At 64.0% G+C, this 15610-nt stretch overlaps 1 protein-coding gene across 1 annotated transcript; it reads left to right on the forward strand.

The window, feature by feature from the left end:
• Positions 1-2072: 2072 nt before the first annotated feature.
• On the forward strand, positions 2073-14725 carry Fgfrl1 (fibroblast growth factor receptor like 1). The gene is given in 8 exon segments (XM_078020801.1): positions 2073-2209; positions 2688-2906; positions 10939-11211; positions 12212-12292; positions 12382-12666; positions 12744-13097; positions 13243-13605; positions 13608-14725. Coding segments are annotated over 7 exon segments (1536 nt in total). The 5' UTR covers positions 2073-2209; positions 2688-2824; the 3' UTR covers positions 13706-14725.
• The last annotated feature ends 885 nt before the right edge of the window (positions 14726-15610 follow it).

The raw sequence follows: 15610 nt of genomic DNA on the forward strand, positions 1-15610 counted from the left end.
GAGGCGAGGGGAGGGGAGGGGAGGGGAGGCGAGGGGAGGGGAGGGGAGGGGAGGGGAGGGGAGGGGAGGCGAGGGGAGGGGAGGGGAGGGGAGGGGAGGCGAGGCGAGGCGAGGGGAGGCGAGGGGCAGGGTTGGGGGAAGCCGGGCGGCCGGGAGCCGGAGACACTTGGGGTGGGAGGGCTGGTGCTGGGGAAAAGTTGGGTAGGGGCCGGAGGTGGCGGCGGGACGCAGGCGAAGGGGCTGAAGGAGCAGGGGGCGGGTGAGGGGTAAGGGTCAGGGGATGGGACTGGGAGGAACCGCGCGGAGGTGGGGTAGTGGGCGGGAGAAGCGGGCGGTGAGCAACGCGGGGGGGGGGGAACAGAAGACTGGGCGCAGGCGCACTTCTTCCCACACATTCTGTGGTTGCTGCACCTGTCCGTGATCCCTCCCCACTGCTCACCTCTCCCGCCCCTGGGCCACCTCCTCCTTCTGACCTCCCCGCACTTCACAGCCAACTTTAGGAACACCTGGCCTCAGCAGCTGCACACCTGTTGGAGCTCTTCACGCTTCGGCGGTGTCTCCTCACAAACCTGCCTGTGAAGTCTAGCCCTACCCCATGCTAGCCCAGACCTCTCCACTCACCTGCCCATTTAGTCCTGGAACACCTGTTTGTGAGACCTAGCCTCAGCCCAACAGTCCTCAGGTGCCCCAGAGGCAGGGTCTGTGGACTGCTTCTGAGATAGGGCCCTCGGGTGCCAGCCTGGCTTCCTACATGCCTGGGAGGACTACCCCATGGGCACCTAGACCTTAACCCAGGGTGCCATAGGCTTGCCTCCACTCCACCTACCACTTGCCAAACTCCAGAGATAGGATTCTGGGCTGAGGACAATGCCCTGCAGGGCCTTCCCCAGCTCAGTCTTCCCTGGAAGGCTTCCTGGAAGAGGGGACCTCTGAGCCCAGAGAGGTGAGGCTGTTCTCATCTGGGTTCTCAGGGAAGAGCAGCAGGCAGAGGTCCCTGGAGCATGGAGAAGGCCCTTGGAAGAGGGTGATTTGGTCAGAGTGGAGGAACAGGAGACATTGTGTGGGTAGGCCCCAGGCTTCCAGGCCCTCAGAGAGGTGATGGGCTTGTGTTGAGGAAGCCAGGAAACACTTTGTAAAGTCTTGATTGTGACAAGGTAATGGGAGGAGACACCATAGGGAGTTAGCCTGAGAGGCCAGAGAGAATTTAAGGGATGGGTAAGGGAGTCCCTGTTGGAGGGAGGTGGGGAGGCTGTGGAGCCAGTGAGTGCCTGTACTGAGTATGTGCATCTGAGTGGCGTGAGTTTGCACCGTGTCAAGTCGTGGGTAACTTACCTATCCTCTCTGAGGCTGTTTCTTCAAGGGTACCAGGGGACATCAAGACACCTGCCTGGTGGAGAGGACAAAAGAGTGTCTCTCACCTCTTCCTCCCACTTATTATTGTTCTTGTCCTTGTGATCACTATCTTTAGTTGGAGAATGGCAGGGAAGCCTCCAGGGGGCTGTGGGACCCTACCTGCCCCGGTAAGGGCACTAGGTAAAGCCAGGCATCTGAGGGAGGACCTCTTTGACCTGCATCACCCGTCAGCCCTGACCCATCCAAGCGTAGTTTGAGGACACCTCGCCTCCCAACACTCCCCAGGTCGCGAACTTCCAGACCCAGGAGCTCCGTGTGGCTGTACAGGTCGCCTGCTCCCGGGCTGAGGATCGCCGGGACTGGAGATGGAGCGGCAAGGGCCAGCTCCCGGACAGAGGGAACTTGGACCCGGGCGCGGGTCGGTGCGGTGTGGGGTGGGCGCCGCAGCCCTGGGCAGCTCTGGTGGCGCTCAAGGCCGCGCGGGGGAGCTGGGGCCGCGATAGGCTCAGCGGGGCGCTCCCCAGGGCGCTCCCTGGGGAGCCTCCCGCCCGCACCGCTAGGGTTAAGCCTGTAGCCCAGCGAGCGCTCTAGAGGATTGGAACAAAGTTGCGGGGTGGGGCGGGGCGCTGGGCGGGGCGGAGCGCGTGGATTGGCTGGAAGTTGTGCGGGGCGGGGCGCGCGGCGGGCTCGGCGCTCGCTCCGGGAGAGTTGACAAAGCCCCGCAGGGAAGGACGCCTCGCGGCGCGGCGCCCCGGGCCCCTCGCCCCGCCGCCCCACGTCCTAGCCCGCCGCCTGCCGACCCGGACGGCACACCCCGCGCCCCAGCCCAGCCCCGGCCCGAGTCACCCGCGCCCAGGTAGCGCCTCCCCGCCCCAGGCCGGGCCCGGGGGCGCGGGGGGGCGGGATGCGGCGCCCGGGGCGGCGATGACCGTGGCGCGCTGTCCGCGGGCCCGGCCCTGACCTGCTGCCCGCCGCGCGCTCGCCCTACCGCCAAGCCACGCCGAGGTGAGCCCTGCCGCGCGCCGGGGACCCCGGGTGGGCGTGCTGGGAGGGGCGGGGTGCGGGCAGGGACTGGCGGTGGTGATCTGGGTGCGGGGCGGGGGCCGGGCCGCGGCCCTGCCCTGAGCCCCGCCCCCCCCGCCCCCCACGTGGGCCCCCCAGCGCAAATTTGTCCGCTAATGGCGCAGGCGATTATCTGCGGGGCCCTTGGTGTTGTGTGTCCCGCGGGCAGGGCCCAGTTACAAGCGCCAGGAATCCAGACGGTGTTTGGAGAGGGGGCGGCGGGGGTGGCCGGTAATTAGTGTAAACCCTTTGTCTGCCTTTGATACGCACAGCTTCTCGCTGCCGAACTTCCTCCGCCTGGAGCTCGGGCTCGGAGGGGGGCCAGACCCCGACCCACGGTTGTACAGGGTCTGGAGGCCCTGGGCCCTGCGCCGGTGACCGCGCCCCCACCCTAGTGGAGACCTGCGAGATGTTGCCGAGCCCCACGCTGCCGCTGCTGCTGCTGCCGCCGCTGCTACTTGGGGCCCTCCCGCCGGCGGCCGCAGCTCGAGGTGAGTCCTGGCGCCCAGCCCGCGCCCTGGTCTCTGCAGCGCCTCCCCTTTCCCGCCAGCCCTGAACCCTGCCACAGTGCCCGCCTGGCACGCGCCGCTCCGCCCTGCCTGCTCCACCTTACCAGGCCCCCTCACCCTCCTAGTAACTCCAGCTTACCCCTGGGGTTCCCTAGGCTCACCCTGGTGGTACCCCTAGCTCACCTGAAGGGTCCAAGTTTCACTTGGCTTGCTGGCCAGGTGGGCTCTTACGACCGCCCCCCCCACACACACACCGCATTTCAACACGTACCTGCAGTAGAGGGCAGCTAGTCACCATGTGGATTCTTGGGGAGTGGGCTGTTTGTGGCCACATCCCACACAATTGGGTCTGAAAAACCTGTAGAGACCCTCACAGTTGTCAGGCCATCTTATGGGAGACATTGGTGACATTTTTGCCATTTGGGACTCTTCCTGACCTAGCCTCCCAGTCAGCCCAGCGCCCTGCCTTGGGCCTGGTGGCCCCCAGCAAGCAGTACAAGATGGGAGCAGTGAAGAGGTTGAGGAAGGCTGCAGAACAGCAGGGTGGATCTTGAGGCAGACACCTGCGGAGCACAGATTTCAGGGTCACACACTGCCCATGTAGCTCAGGCCCACAGTGGCCTGGGCATAGCCTCATCCATCTGATGTCCAAGTGGGCAGTCTCGCCCAGGACCTGCCCCTGCAAGGGGCATCTGTGGCTGATGGTTGTTGTATGTCTGCAGATTCCTGCCCACCATATTCAGGATCAGGAGGGCAGTGTTGGCCTCCCCCATGGTTAGGTGGGACTGTAGCTGGGCCAGCCCTTTGGGTGTGTTGACCACTCAGGATCGTCCTTTGCTCTGTCCACCAGTCCTCTGAGGCCTCGCACCCCTCCCCCGCCACCCAGTGAGCGCACCGAGCCCAACCTGGCCTTATATGGCCACATTCGGGTGCGGGCGTTGACCCAGGTGGGCCTTATGCCACCGTACAACACCCCCCCCCCCCCCCGCCGCCGCCCTCCGCCTGTTGGGGACTGGCTGGCTGGAGGGTGGGGGCTGCCCAGGAGGGGCAGGGCTGGGCACTGCCCAGGGCACCACGGGTACTCGGGCCATGCCGGGTGAGCCCCACCAGGGCCAGTGGCCCAGGCTTGGATTCCTCTTTTATCTGCTTGGACTCCCCTATCTTTGCACCTGCCTGTTCTCTGACCACTCAGCCAGAGAGGCTCTGGAGGTCTCTGTCCTGCCATGGTTACTGGCCAGACTTTGAGGCTGACTGGTAGATGGTAGTGGGTAGACAGGGCTTGCCCCTTTGCTGAGGGACTCTGAGGGGCCACCCTTGCTACCCTTGTCCCCCTTGGCCACGGCCTTGGGGCTGCCCCTCACATCCGGCCCTGGCAGCCTAGGGAGCCAGGAGGGGCTGCTTTCCAAGGCAAGGGCCTCTGTGGTTTGGGATGGAGGTGGGGAGGACTGTGTTTCCTGAGTGGTGCTCACTTCCCCTTCAGGCCCAGCCTGGACTGCAGGGGTGAAGTCCTCTGTGTGTTCCACTCCTCAGGAGCAGGTCCAGCTTGGACCTTCAGTGGAACCGTGGAGTGGACGTGGTGTGAGGCCGTTTTGAAAGCTGTTTCCCTGGGGTGGCACAGTTTCTGGACTGGGTACATCTCCAGATCCAGATTCTGCTTTAAAAGTTCCCCTTTGCCCCGAGTTTCACAATCTTGGTGGGTTTGTCTTAGACTGCTTTTTCATATTTGAAAAAAGATAGGATTTGGCTTTTTCCATTCCATTTTATTTCTCGCAGTGGGGACTCCAAGGTTTGGAGTGAAACACCTTCCACACACAGCTGTGAAAGAAGTCCAGTTGGGCCTTCTGAGAAGTGCTGCTTTGCCTTTGCAGGGACACCCTGGGGGACAGACACTGAGTAGCTGGTCCCTGGGGTCACTCCCTGCCCTGTGGATCTAGCTGCCATGCTCGGGGCAAGCTGGTCCTAACCCATGTCAGAGTTAGGAACTCAAGTGGCCATGGTGCTGTGGCCACCCATGCTGCAGGGCTGGTGTGTTATGGACAATGGACATTGAGGCAGATGAGTGATGGCCAGTGTGGTGTGCAATGCTGACCTCTGCCTCTGGCCTGGCTGCAGGAAGCCTCCTCCTGTCCAGGCAGCGGCTGACCAGTGTGTAGCTGGGTCTGAACTGGGCGTGTGGGAGCAGGGCCCAGGCACTGTGGGGTGGGGTGCGGGCCAACCTCTCCATTCACATCTGGGCCCCACTCCTGTGAAGGAAAATGAATCACTGTCCCCTTCAGGGGAGGGGGGTCGGGAACAAAGTCGCCTTTGGCTGGCTTCTTTGTCCTTTGTGCGGGAGTCAGTGGGCCTCCGGGATCTCAGAGCTGCCTTTCAGCCTGCCTGCCCTGTGCGTGGCCCTGACTGGGGAAATGTTGGTTTTTCCCCAGCTGAGGCCTCCAGCCCAGGCCTGCCTGCCCCCAGCTCAGGCTTTGCTGACGGTGCTGGGGGCAGTGGGCCGTGGCCCCAAGAGCTTGCCCACGCTGCTGACCACCTGCTTGCCATACAGCAGGGCCTGGTGCCTAGCCCATGCTGGTAGGCTGTGCCCCATTCTAGGCTTTGTTTGGTGACATCCCCCCTCCAGTGGGCGGAGGAAAAGGTTTGCCCAGGCCACTAAACCCAGACCTGGAGGATGCCCTCCCCTGCCTGCCACCCACTCTTCCTAGCACTGGTCACTGCATACTCTTGGCCAGGCCTCACAGTGCCCAGCCTGGCTACCCTTGGTGGAGGAGAGTAGGGGCTGCTTTGGGGTGGGTGCTGCTGCCCCAGGCATCCACAGCCCAGGATGGCTGAGTGGGGGGCAGAGCAGGGTATGGGAGTGGAAAGGGGTTCATGGGGTAGGGCCAGGCAGGCCTAGGAGAGGTGTGTCCCTCAAGAACAGGAGGCAGCCTCAGCCAGACTGGTGTCTGCCAGCCTGGGAGCTGTGTAGAGGGCTTCCCATTTGGCAGGGAGCAGGACCCTTCTTCTGCCCGCCTGGAGAGTTTATTCTTTGAGAGATTTATGTGAGTTGGCCAGGGGCTATGGAGACATTGACAGGGCCCTAGGCAGTGGGTGGGAAGGGAGCCCTGTTCTGCCCTCCTCTGTGTGCAGGGCTAGCAAGCAGGGGAGGCCCAGGCTCAGGGCATGGTGACAGCCTAAGGGGCCCCTCAGGGAACTTGGGCTCCTTGTCCAGTGTCCCTCTGCTCCCTGCAGCCTATCCACCTGGCTCCCAGGTGACTGTGGGGCTCTAGCCCTTTTCCACACACTGGCGTCAGGCAGCACTGTGTGCTCAGGACCCTACGCCCTTCAGGGACCCAGGGAATCCCTGCCTGGGTGGCTTGCTTGCCTGGCACCCTCACATCCTCAGCCTGTCCTTGAAGAGTTGGTCATGTGAACAGGACCTGGGCTGGTGGTAACTAATATGCCCAGACTGCTCCAGGGATTCCCTGGTCCCATCTGGGAGCTGAGAGCCCCCGTAGGGGACTGCACATCAGCTCAATATCTGACCTCTGTCCGAGAAGTCTGTGCTCAGGAAACAGCCTTGTTGACACGTCTGAGGTTTGAGGCTGCTGGGGCTAAGGGTCAGGGCTGTGCAGGAGGTGAGGCCCCTCTGGGTGGCTGTGATAGGAGGCCTGAATTTTAGGATGTGGCCTGACTGGTTGATGTTTGTGGCATGGGGGGAAAGGGGTGGGTGGCTCTTTGTCTAGTGGGCCTGCTGAGGTCTGGGCCTGGGCCTGGGCCTGAGCCTGGGCCTGCCTGGCTCTTTGGGACATTCCCTGGGTAGGTACTGTGGCACTACGCTGTGGGCAGGGTGTGTGCATCCCCTCCGGGGAGTGGCCCATCTGGTGACATGGGTGCCTGCTCTGTGTGTGGATCAGTGTGTCAAGGAAAAGTCTCTGGGAGCCCAGAGCCCACAGATGTGCCAGCCGAAGGCTCCCGAGAGGACACAGACCTGGAGGCTAGGCACTATCTTCAGGGTGCCCCCACATGCCTATTGTCTTGCCTGGTGGCCACTGCTGAGCAGCAGAAAGGGCCAACCACTTTGCCAGCTTGCTGGGCACAGCCTCCCTTTGCCATGCCCAGAATGACCTGGTTTCTGAGGCAACCACCTGTCCTGCGGGTCCTACCAGTTCAGCAGCAGATCCTGTGGGTCCAGCCCCCAGGGTGTCCTGGGCTCCTGGCGACTGGCTCTGGGCTGTGCACATGTGTCTGGTGTGTGTGTGTGTGTGTGTGTGTGTGACCCACGTGTGTCTGGGCCATTCAGGGATGAGTAGAACCTGGCCCCAGACACCAGATGGGCATCTGGGCCTGTGATAGTCACCTTTGCCTTCTCTCCTGGGGGACGGCCCTGCTCTTGTTTGTCCAGGCAGTGGCTTCCTAGTGTGGGTGCTGGCCCTGGGGACCTTGTATGTGGGACTTCTCACCTCACTCCTGAGCTGGAGCCCCAGGTATGGGTGATGAGGGAGCCAGGGCAGTGCCTCGAGGTGCCAGCTGCAGAGGCTCACACCTGGCAGTCTGATCCCTTGGGGCAGATGCCTTGGAAGCCCTCCTGGGCTGGCTTGTGCTGTGGCCCCTTCTAGAGGCTGTGTACAGGGTGGGCCTGCCTCTCCTCAGCTTCCTGAGTCCCCTACCAGGCCACTTCCTTCTCTAGGAGGGGCCCACAGGTTTCTGGCTGGTTGACCCCACCTTGCAGCTAGGCCCACTGCCTGACCAGAGAATTCTTTCTAGCCTGGGAATTCCTGGGGTTGTGCAGGGCTTCTGGGGTACCAAGCTGGGCTTGAGCCGGGTCTTATAGGCTCACACCTCCATGGTGTCTGAGGCCCCTGTGCCCACACCTAGAGCAGCCTCTCTGGGAGAGTAGCTCCAGGTCCTCAGGTGAGGTCCTGGGGTGGGGGACTGCTCTCTGGTCCGGAACCCACTCCTCTCCTGGGGCTGGAGGGGGGCCTGTTCCCCTGGTTACCTCCCCAGGCCTGGTCAGGTGTCTTGACTCTGATGCTATGGCCACGTCTGCCCTCCAAGGGAGGCTCCCACACGGACCCAGCAGGCCTTCTGCCTGGAAGCTCCCTTGTCGACTTGTCGATTGGGCATCCCAGCTGACCTGGCCGGGCCGGGCTCAGCTCTGCAGAGGTGGGGGCGAGGCTGACCTGGCTCTGGAGGCCAGGCCCCACCTGAGCGGAGCCTCCAGGTTCTGAGTGTGACTGGGCAGCTCCAGCAAGTGGGGTCAGGCGCCAGCCCTCCCCCGGGTCTGGCCTTTGTCCCCGCAGACACGGTGGTATGCGTGCCTCCCTGCTCACCCTTGCTGGGCCTAGGTGTGGGCCTCACAGGTGGGTTTTATCCTGGGAAGACCCTCCTGCCTCCCATGTTGGAGCAGGGCCTGACACTCCAATGTCCAGTCCCCACTGTCCTCATCAGAGAAGCACTGGGTCCTGTTTCTACCCCAGCACCAGCCTCTGCCTCCTGCCTGTGCTGGGCCTTCCTGGGGCTTTCGCCAGGAGGCTGGGCAGGCTAGGTGCTCCTGTGCTCAAGCAGGGCCTGGGGCTGGGCTCGGCGTGGCTTTTGGACCCCAGCCCCTGCCCCAGGGCTGTCTCCCAAACGAGCTGACCTGAGGCAGAATGTGGGGTGGTCAGTTCCGTTGCTGGCTGGGGTCCTCAGGTCTTGCCTCAGTTTCCTTGTGGGCTGAGTGGGTCCACCAGCCAGTCCAGGTGGAACAATGAGGCTTGTGTCTCCTGAGCTAAATATAGAGCCGAGGCAGCCATGCCACCGGCACGATTCCCAGGAATCTGGGGGGCCAGGCTTCCTGCCAGGCGGGCCTCGCCTGCAGGGTAAGGTGGGTAGGGTCAGGGCCAGGGGGGTTGCTGTTTGCTTTAGGATAAGGCTGGCTCCTCTGGCCAGGCTGCCGCCAGCCTAACCCCCAGGATTGTGTGCAGGCTGGCCCTAGGGGCCATGCTTCCGGCCATCTGGTGGTCACTTGGCTCTGCCCCTCTTCTCAGCAGTGACTGTAAGCAGGGGTCTGTCCATTCATCCTCTGGGCTCCTTCCCATCCCTGCATCCTTCCCCAGGCTTTTCTTCCTTCTGACAGGTGAGGAGGGCCTGGGACTGGGCAGACCCTCCTGATACTGGCTGTGCAGCAGCCTGGCCATGGGCAGCTCCCAGGGGTGCCCAGGCTCTTTCTAGCAGTCATATGATAGCATGCATATGCATGTGCACATGTGTGTGTGCTGCCTTGTGTGTGTGTCTGTCCAGGAGACCCTGGGCACTGGGCCAGCTGGGGTGGCCAGGGCAGGGTCTTGGCCCCTCCTTTATTGTCCTGTAGCCTGGGAGCCCTGTGAATGGTGGAATTTCAGATAGTGACAGGTGGTGGGCAGGGTCTTCCTGGGAATGGGGTTGGGACCCTGCGAGGGCTGGGGCGAGGCCTCAGAAGGCCCCTGTGTCTGTGGGCCTGGCAGCCCCTCCCACTGGGAGCTGTGGGCTCTGGGGCCCTGAGACTGCATGGGCTGTGCTGCCAGGGGTGGTCTGTGGGGTGAGCTTAGTGGGCAGGCAGCTGGCAGCCCCTTCCCACCTCTGCCATCTCTCCCCTTGCAGGGGAACCAGGGAGGCTGGTGAGGAGGGGTGCTGTGGGAGGGGCCCATGCCAAGGGGGAGGGATGGGCCAGAAGAGTCCCAGGAAGGCAGGAAGGGGCTGGGCCTGGCCATTTTGTGGGCAGGAGAGCAGGGGCAGGAGAGCTTCCTCCAGGGACCCCGCCCCGCCTCCTCAGGGCTGCAGTGTGGCCCGGGAACCCGTCCCCTGGGCTCCCACACTGTGGAGAGGAGGAGAGCTCCATCTGGGGATGCCCGTGGGGCCTGGGCCACGCCCCAGGCTGTAGCAGTCAGCTGGTCATGAAACGCACTGGCCCTTGGTCCTTGCTACCACAGACACCTCCTCCTGGTGCCTCTGGGCGCAGCCTGACCTGGGTGCCAGAGATGCGCCTGGCCAGGGGTAGCCACAGCATGGGCGGACACCCTCATCCTGAGCGGCTGTGTCTTCTGTTCAGGGGTGCAGAGGGGGAGATGACCGGAAGAGTGACACACACAGAGGTCCCCGGCCTCTGTGGTCCTGGTTCTGGGCTCCCTTCCCAGAGGTGTTGTGTAGCCCCATGTTTCTGATGCCCACAGGTCCTGCATTCTGGACCTTCATCCCTAGCCAGTGGTCACCTGTTCCCGCAGTTCAACCCAGAGGCACCTGGTGGGACTGGGTGGGTGGGGCGGAGGCTGAGCTGGGGTGGGTGTGTGGGAGTCTTTCTGCCAGCAAGGGGCACCCGGCCCAGGAGGTGGCTTCTCTCGCTGGCGGCCTGTGGAGCCTGGTCCTCTGCCTTGGGCCCTTCCTGCAATGCCACATCAGGACGGCTCACTGGGCCTCCTGATGCTGCCATGAACTCAGAGGGGGCAGCAGAAGGAACTCTGGGCATGCAGCCTGCCTGTGGCACCCTTGCTGCTGTTGGCACACAAAGCAGTGACCGCTTTGAGCACCCTGGGCTCTGTAGTGAGTGGCAGCTCCAGCTGACCCCTGTGCCCTCCAGGTGTGGAGGCTGTGAGGTTGCTGCCCTGACCCAGGCCTGGCTGCCCTGGCCCAGGCCTGGCTGGCCCCTGGCGGGCCCTGGCTGTGCCCGGCCTGGAGCCTCCGCCTGCTGTCCAGTCCCCAGGACCCCATCCTCTTGGTCTGGGGGCCTTGGCTCCTGGCCCTGTGACCGGGAGCTGGCCCTGTTCTCTAGGTGTGTACCTTGTTGAGCACGCTCTGCCCACCCCTTCAGGGACCCTTCCTCCTGGGCTCTGGAAGCTGCCCTGGCCAGGAGCTGGGTGGACGACCCATGGGCTCTGGTGGACGTCAGCTACTGTGGTCCAGGAGGCCTGTGCTTGGGGCCTCCTTGCCTCACTGGAATTCCTGAGTGGAATCAGGTGGGGGCCAGGCAGGGAGTGCCCTGGTCCCCCACATGCCCCTCCCTGACCAAGCCCTCTGGTCCTCACAGGCCCTCCAAGAATGGCAGACAAGGTAGTCCCACGGCAGGTGGCCCGGCTGGGCCGCACTGTGCGACTGCAGTGCCCAGTAGAGGGGGACCCACCACCTCTGACAATGTGGACCAAGGATGGCCGCACGATCCACAGTGGCTGGAGCCGCTTCCGGGTACTGCCCCAGGGACTGAAGGTGAAGGAGGTGGAGGCGGAGGACGCAGGCGTGTACGTGTGCAAGGCCACCAATGGCTTCGGCAGCCTCAGCGTCAACTACACCCTCATCGTGATGGGTCAGTTAGCAGGGGCCAGAGGTCGTGGCTGGCCTGAGCTGGTCGGGCCGGGGGTGTGCAGGAGGGCATGGTAGAGCTGGGGAGTCACGCCTGGGGGCCACACCTGGGCAGGTGAGCCAGCATGGCCCTGAGCAGCATATCCCTGTGACCTGAGCTGCCACCAGCTGAGCCTGCCTCAGGCAGCCTGGACCTTCTTCTGATCCCCAGGCCCAGCCTCAGCCCCTCCTCTGGCATCAGGGGTAGGATGGGAGGCCCTAGGCGGTGGTCCTCCCCAGTGAAGGGCCACCAACGGGCCCTGGGCTTGGCAGGGTGCGCCTTGGCGTGGTCAGGGCTTTGAGGATCGGGTTTCCGAGTTCAGAGGGGCCGCTGGGAAGCAAAGGGCCTTTCTGTTCTCTCCTGCCCCTGGGGCCTGGGCACTGGGGAAGGGACAGGTGTCCCAGAGACACGCCCCTCCCTTTGGCCCCCGGTGTGGGGCCCAGGCGGGCCTGTTTCAGTGACCATCCAGGGTGGCAGCCTGGCAGCCTGGCCTCGGGTCCCAGGCTCAGTGAGGCGGCTGCTGCTGCAGGCGGGTGGAGGGACATTCCTTAGCACGCCCTGTCCCCGGCACTCCCCAGGCCGCCTCTGGTGGTGGAGTGGGAATACCACGCAGCACCCCCACTGTTCTCAGAGAGGGGACGGTGACCAGGCGGAATGTCAGCCACGTCTCCTCACCAAGCCCTCGGCCCCTTGATGTGGGCTAGGGTTACCGCAGCTGCTGGCTGGGCCCACCCCTCCTCTCCCCGGTCCTGCAGACCCCTGGAGCCTGGGGGGGAGGCCCTGCAGACACACCCATGCCTGTCGGGGTCACCTGCATGCAGGCCCTTGCCCAGCTGTCCCTGGATTCTGATGTGGGTGTGCCCATGCCTCCGCCTGGGTTCCAGGGCATCCCAGCTGGGGCGTGTCAGGCCTGGTGGGGCTCTGGCACCCCCTCACCTGCCCCTGTGGGCCCCTCTTTCTGCAGATGATGTTGGCCCAGGGAAGGAGAGCCTGGGGCCCAGCAGCTCCTCAGGGGGCCAGGAGGACCCCACCAGCCAGCAGTGGGGTGAGTATGGGCAGGGTGGTGCCATCTGCCTGGGGCAGGGTGATGCCCTTCCTGGTACCACCCCTGACCTCAGGTGCCCTGCCCCGCAGCACGACCCCGATTCACGCAGCCCTCCAAGATGCGACGGCGGGTGATTGCCCGGCCTGTGGGCAGCTCTGTGCGGCTCAAGTGTGTGGCCAGTGGGCATCCTCGGCCTGACATCATGTGGATGAAAGATGACCAGGCTCTGATGCGGCCGGAGGCCAGTGAGCACAGGAAGAAGAAGTGGACCCTGAGTTTGAAGAACCTGCGTCCTGAGGACAGCGGCAAGTACACGTGCCGCGTGTCCAACAGGGCAGGCGCCATCAATGCCACCTACAAGGTGGATGTGATCCGTGAGTATGGCCGGGCAGGGTGGTGGGTGGGGCCCAGCAAGCCGAGGAGCCACACCAACCGCCCGTCCTTGCCACAGAGCGTACTCGCTCCAAGCCCGTGCTCACGGGCACACACCCGGTGAACACGACGGTGGACTTCGGGGGCACCACCTCCTTCCAGTGCAAGGTGCGCAGCGACGTGCGGCCTGTGATCCAGTGGCTAAAGCGTGTGGAGTACGGGGCCGAGGGCCGCCACAACTCCACCATCGACGTGGGTGGCCAGAAGTTCCTAGTGCTGCCCACGGGCGACGTGTGGTCCCGGCCGGACGGCTCCTACCTCAACAAACTGCTCATCTCACGGGCCCGCCAGGAGGACGCGGGCATGTACATCTGTCTGGGTGCCAACACCATGGGCTACAGCTCCCGCAGCGCCTTCCTCACCGTGCTCCCAGGTGCGCAGCCCCCCCACGCGGCCCCCTGGGGCGGGTGCTCCCTCCCTGGTCCCCGGCACAGGCTGCCCTGCCACCTGGGAATCCTGGGGAGCTGTCCACGCAGTCTCCTTCCCCTTTCCAGCCCTTCCCTCGGTCTCTTTTGCAGACCCCAAGCCACCGGGGCCACCTGTGGCCCCCTCATCCTCGGCCACCAGTCTGCCGTGGCCTGTGGTCATCGGCATCCCAGCGGGCGCTGTCTTCATCCTGGGCACTGTGCTGCTGTGGCTCTGCCAGGCCAAGAAGAAACCCTGTGCCCCCGTGCCTGTGCCTCTGGCACCTGGGCACCGTGCCCCCGGGGTGGCTCGGGACCGCAGTGGTGGTGACAAGGACCTACCTGCCCCGGCCGCTGGGCTGTGTGCAGAACACGGGCCCCCAGCTGGCCCCCAGCACCTGCTTGGCCCAGGCCCGGCAGTTGGCCCCAAGCTGTACTCCAGGCTGTACACGGACGTGCACACACACACGCACACACACTCACACACACACTCCCACGTGGAGGGCAAGGTCCACCAGCACGTTCACTACCAGTGCTAGGCAGCAGCCACCTCACGGCTGTGTCCCCGGGTGGGTAGGGAGGCCGGAGGGAGGCAGGTCAGGACTGAGGGAGAGAGGCAGCACCCTGGGTTCCCTGCACAAGGCACACGTTGGCCACGCACATGGACATGCTGGCAAGTGGACACACACAGGCCATGGACACGTGTGGACCAAGGGGCACACACACCAGGGGACACATGTTTACCAGGGGACACATACACCAGGAGACACGTGCAGATCAGGGATACACGCATCAGGGGACACACACACAGGACACATGTGCAGACCAGGGGACATACACACCATGGGACACACACATACCAGGGGACACATCCTCATCAGGAGACACACACACCAGGGGACACACATCAGGGGACACAGGCTTAGCAGGGGACACACCAGGGGAAACAGGTTTACCAGGGAACACTTCCACCAGGGGACATGTGTGCAGACAGGGGACACACACACACACCCCCTGGGACATATGTGCAGACCAGGGGACACATCCTCACCAGGGAACACAGGCTTACTGGGGGACATACACACACCAGGGGAGACACACACCAGGGGACACATACCATGGAACACATACACACCAGGGGACACACACACACGGACGAGTCCTGGCAGACCGGGGTGTTGTGACCGTGGCTAGTAGATGAAGGACTCTCCCTGCCCTGTGAGGAGGGCTTCACGGTCTCCAGGGTCACTCTCCCACGCCTCCACCTGTGTCCCTGCCCATCTTGGTTGCTGGTCTGCCTCTACCACCTGTGTGCCCAGGCATCCACCAGCACCCTGGCCTGGGGGTGGAGTAGCTGGGGGAGGCTGGGGCTGGGGGGACGTGCCGTCCTCCCCCACTGCCAGAGGGAGGGGGCCTTGATATTTATGTTTAGATGAAGGAGGTCTGGGCTGCAGGACCCTGGCCTGGCCTGCCGCCATGCTGGTGTCCACACCCACAAGCCCTGCCCGGGCAGCCCGGGCCTCTGTGAGTTCATGTAGAGTCTGAGCTGAAGCCTCGTATATTTAATTTATTTTGTTAAAACCGTGTGCATCCCGTTCCTCAGTGCTGTTTCTGCCTGGGCTGGCCGCGCGTCTCCTCCGGGGTAGGTGTGGGCAGGCCTTCCTGGGGCTCACCAGGGTGGCCCAGCAGCAGTGTGGGACCTGGGGCTCAGGCTGGTGCTGTGTGGGCCCAGCCGCATCCCTGCACAGTGGGCTGGCTGGTGCCCGCTCTGCCCTGGGCCAGACCCTGCCTCTGCTTCCCTTCCCTGGAGCTTCTCCATGGCCAGGCCCAGGTCACTGAGTGCCCTCCACTTCTGTGGTAGTGGTGACAGTCCCTTTTTCTGCTGGGAAAGTAGGCTCCAGTCCACTGGACCACCCTGGAGGTAGGCACCTGCCTGCCCTGGTCCAGAGCCCCTTGTGAAGAGACACTGCCCCCGTCCTAGGAGCAGTCTGGCCATGTGGCCATCAGGAGGGCTGTGTTCTGGTGTGCAGGGGCTGCCTGGCCAGAGTGGTAAGGCTTCCCCTGTAGCCATTACCGTGCCCTCGAGGGGTATGAGGCTGACTGGAATGTGTGAGGTCTCTGGGGGGCTGGTGGGTGCTGGTGTGCCCTCACGTGGACGCCATGCACCTTAGGACAGAGTCCCTGCTCCCCTGCCCACTCCCCCAGGCCATACTCACTGCTGTCCTGAGCACACAGGCCAGCCCTGGGAGAAGCCATGGGGTGTCCTGACTCCATGGTGATAGGAGCCTTGTGAGCCTGGCTGGCAGATGCTGGAGAGGCCTGGCCATGGCCATGAGGGCACAGGTTGGTTCCAGGCGGCTCGCAGCTGGTGACAAGCAGATGTTGTCCAGATAAGACAAGCATCGCCCGCTGCCTGGTCGGTTTCAGTCTGGAGAGGGGGATGGTGTAAGGGAAGACCCCAGGGGTGGGGGGCCGTGCAGAG

Source organism: Ictidomys tridecemlineatus, chromosome 9, assembly GCF_052094955.1.
Source record: "Ictidomys tridecemlineatus isolate mIctTri1 chromosome 9, mIctTri1.hap1, whole genome shotgun sequence".
In the NCBI taxonomy this organism is placed as follows: Eukaryota; Metazoa; Chordata; class Mammalia; order Rodentia; family Sciuridae; genus Ictidomys; species Ictidomys tridecemlineatus.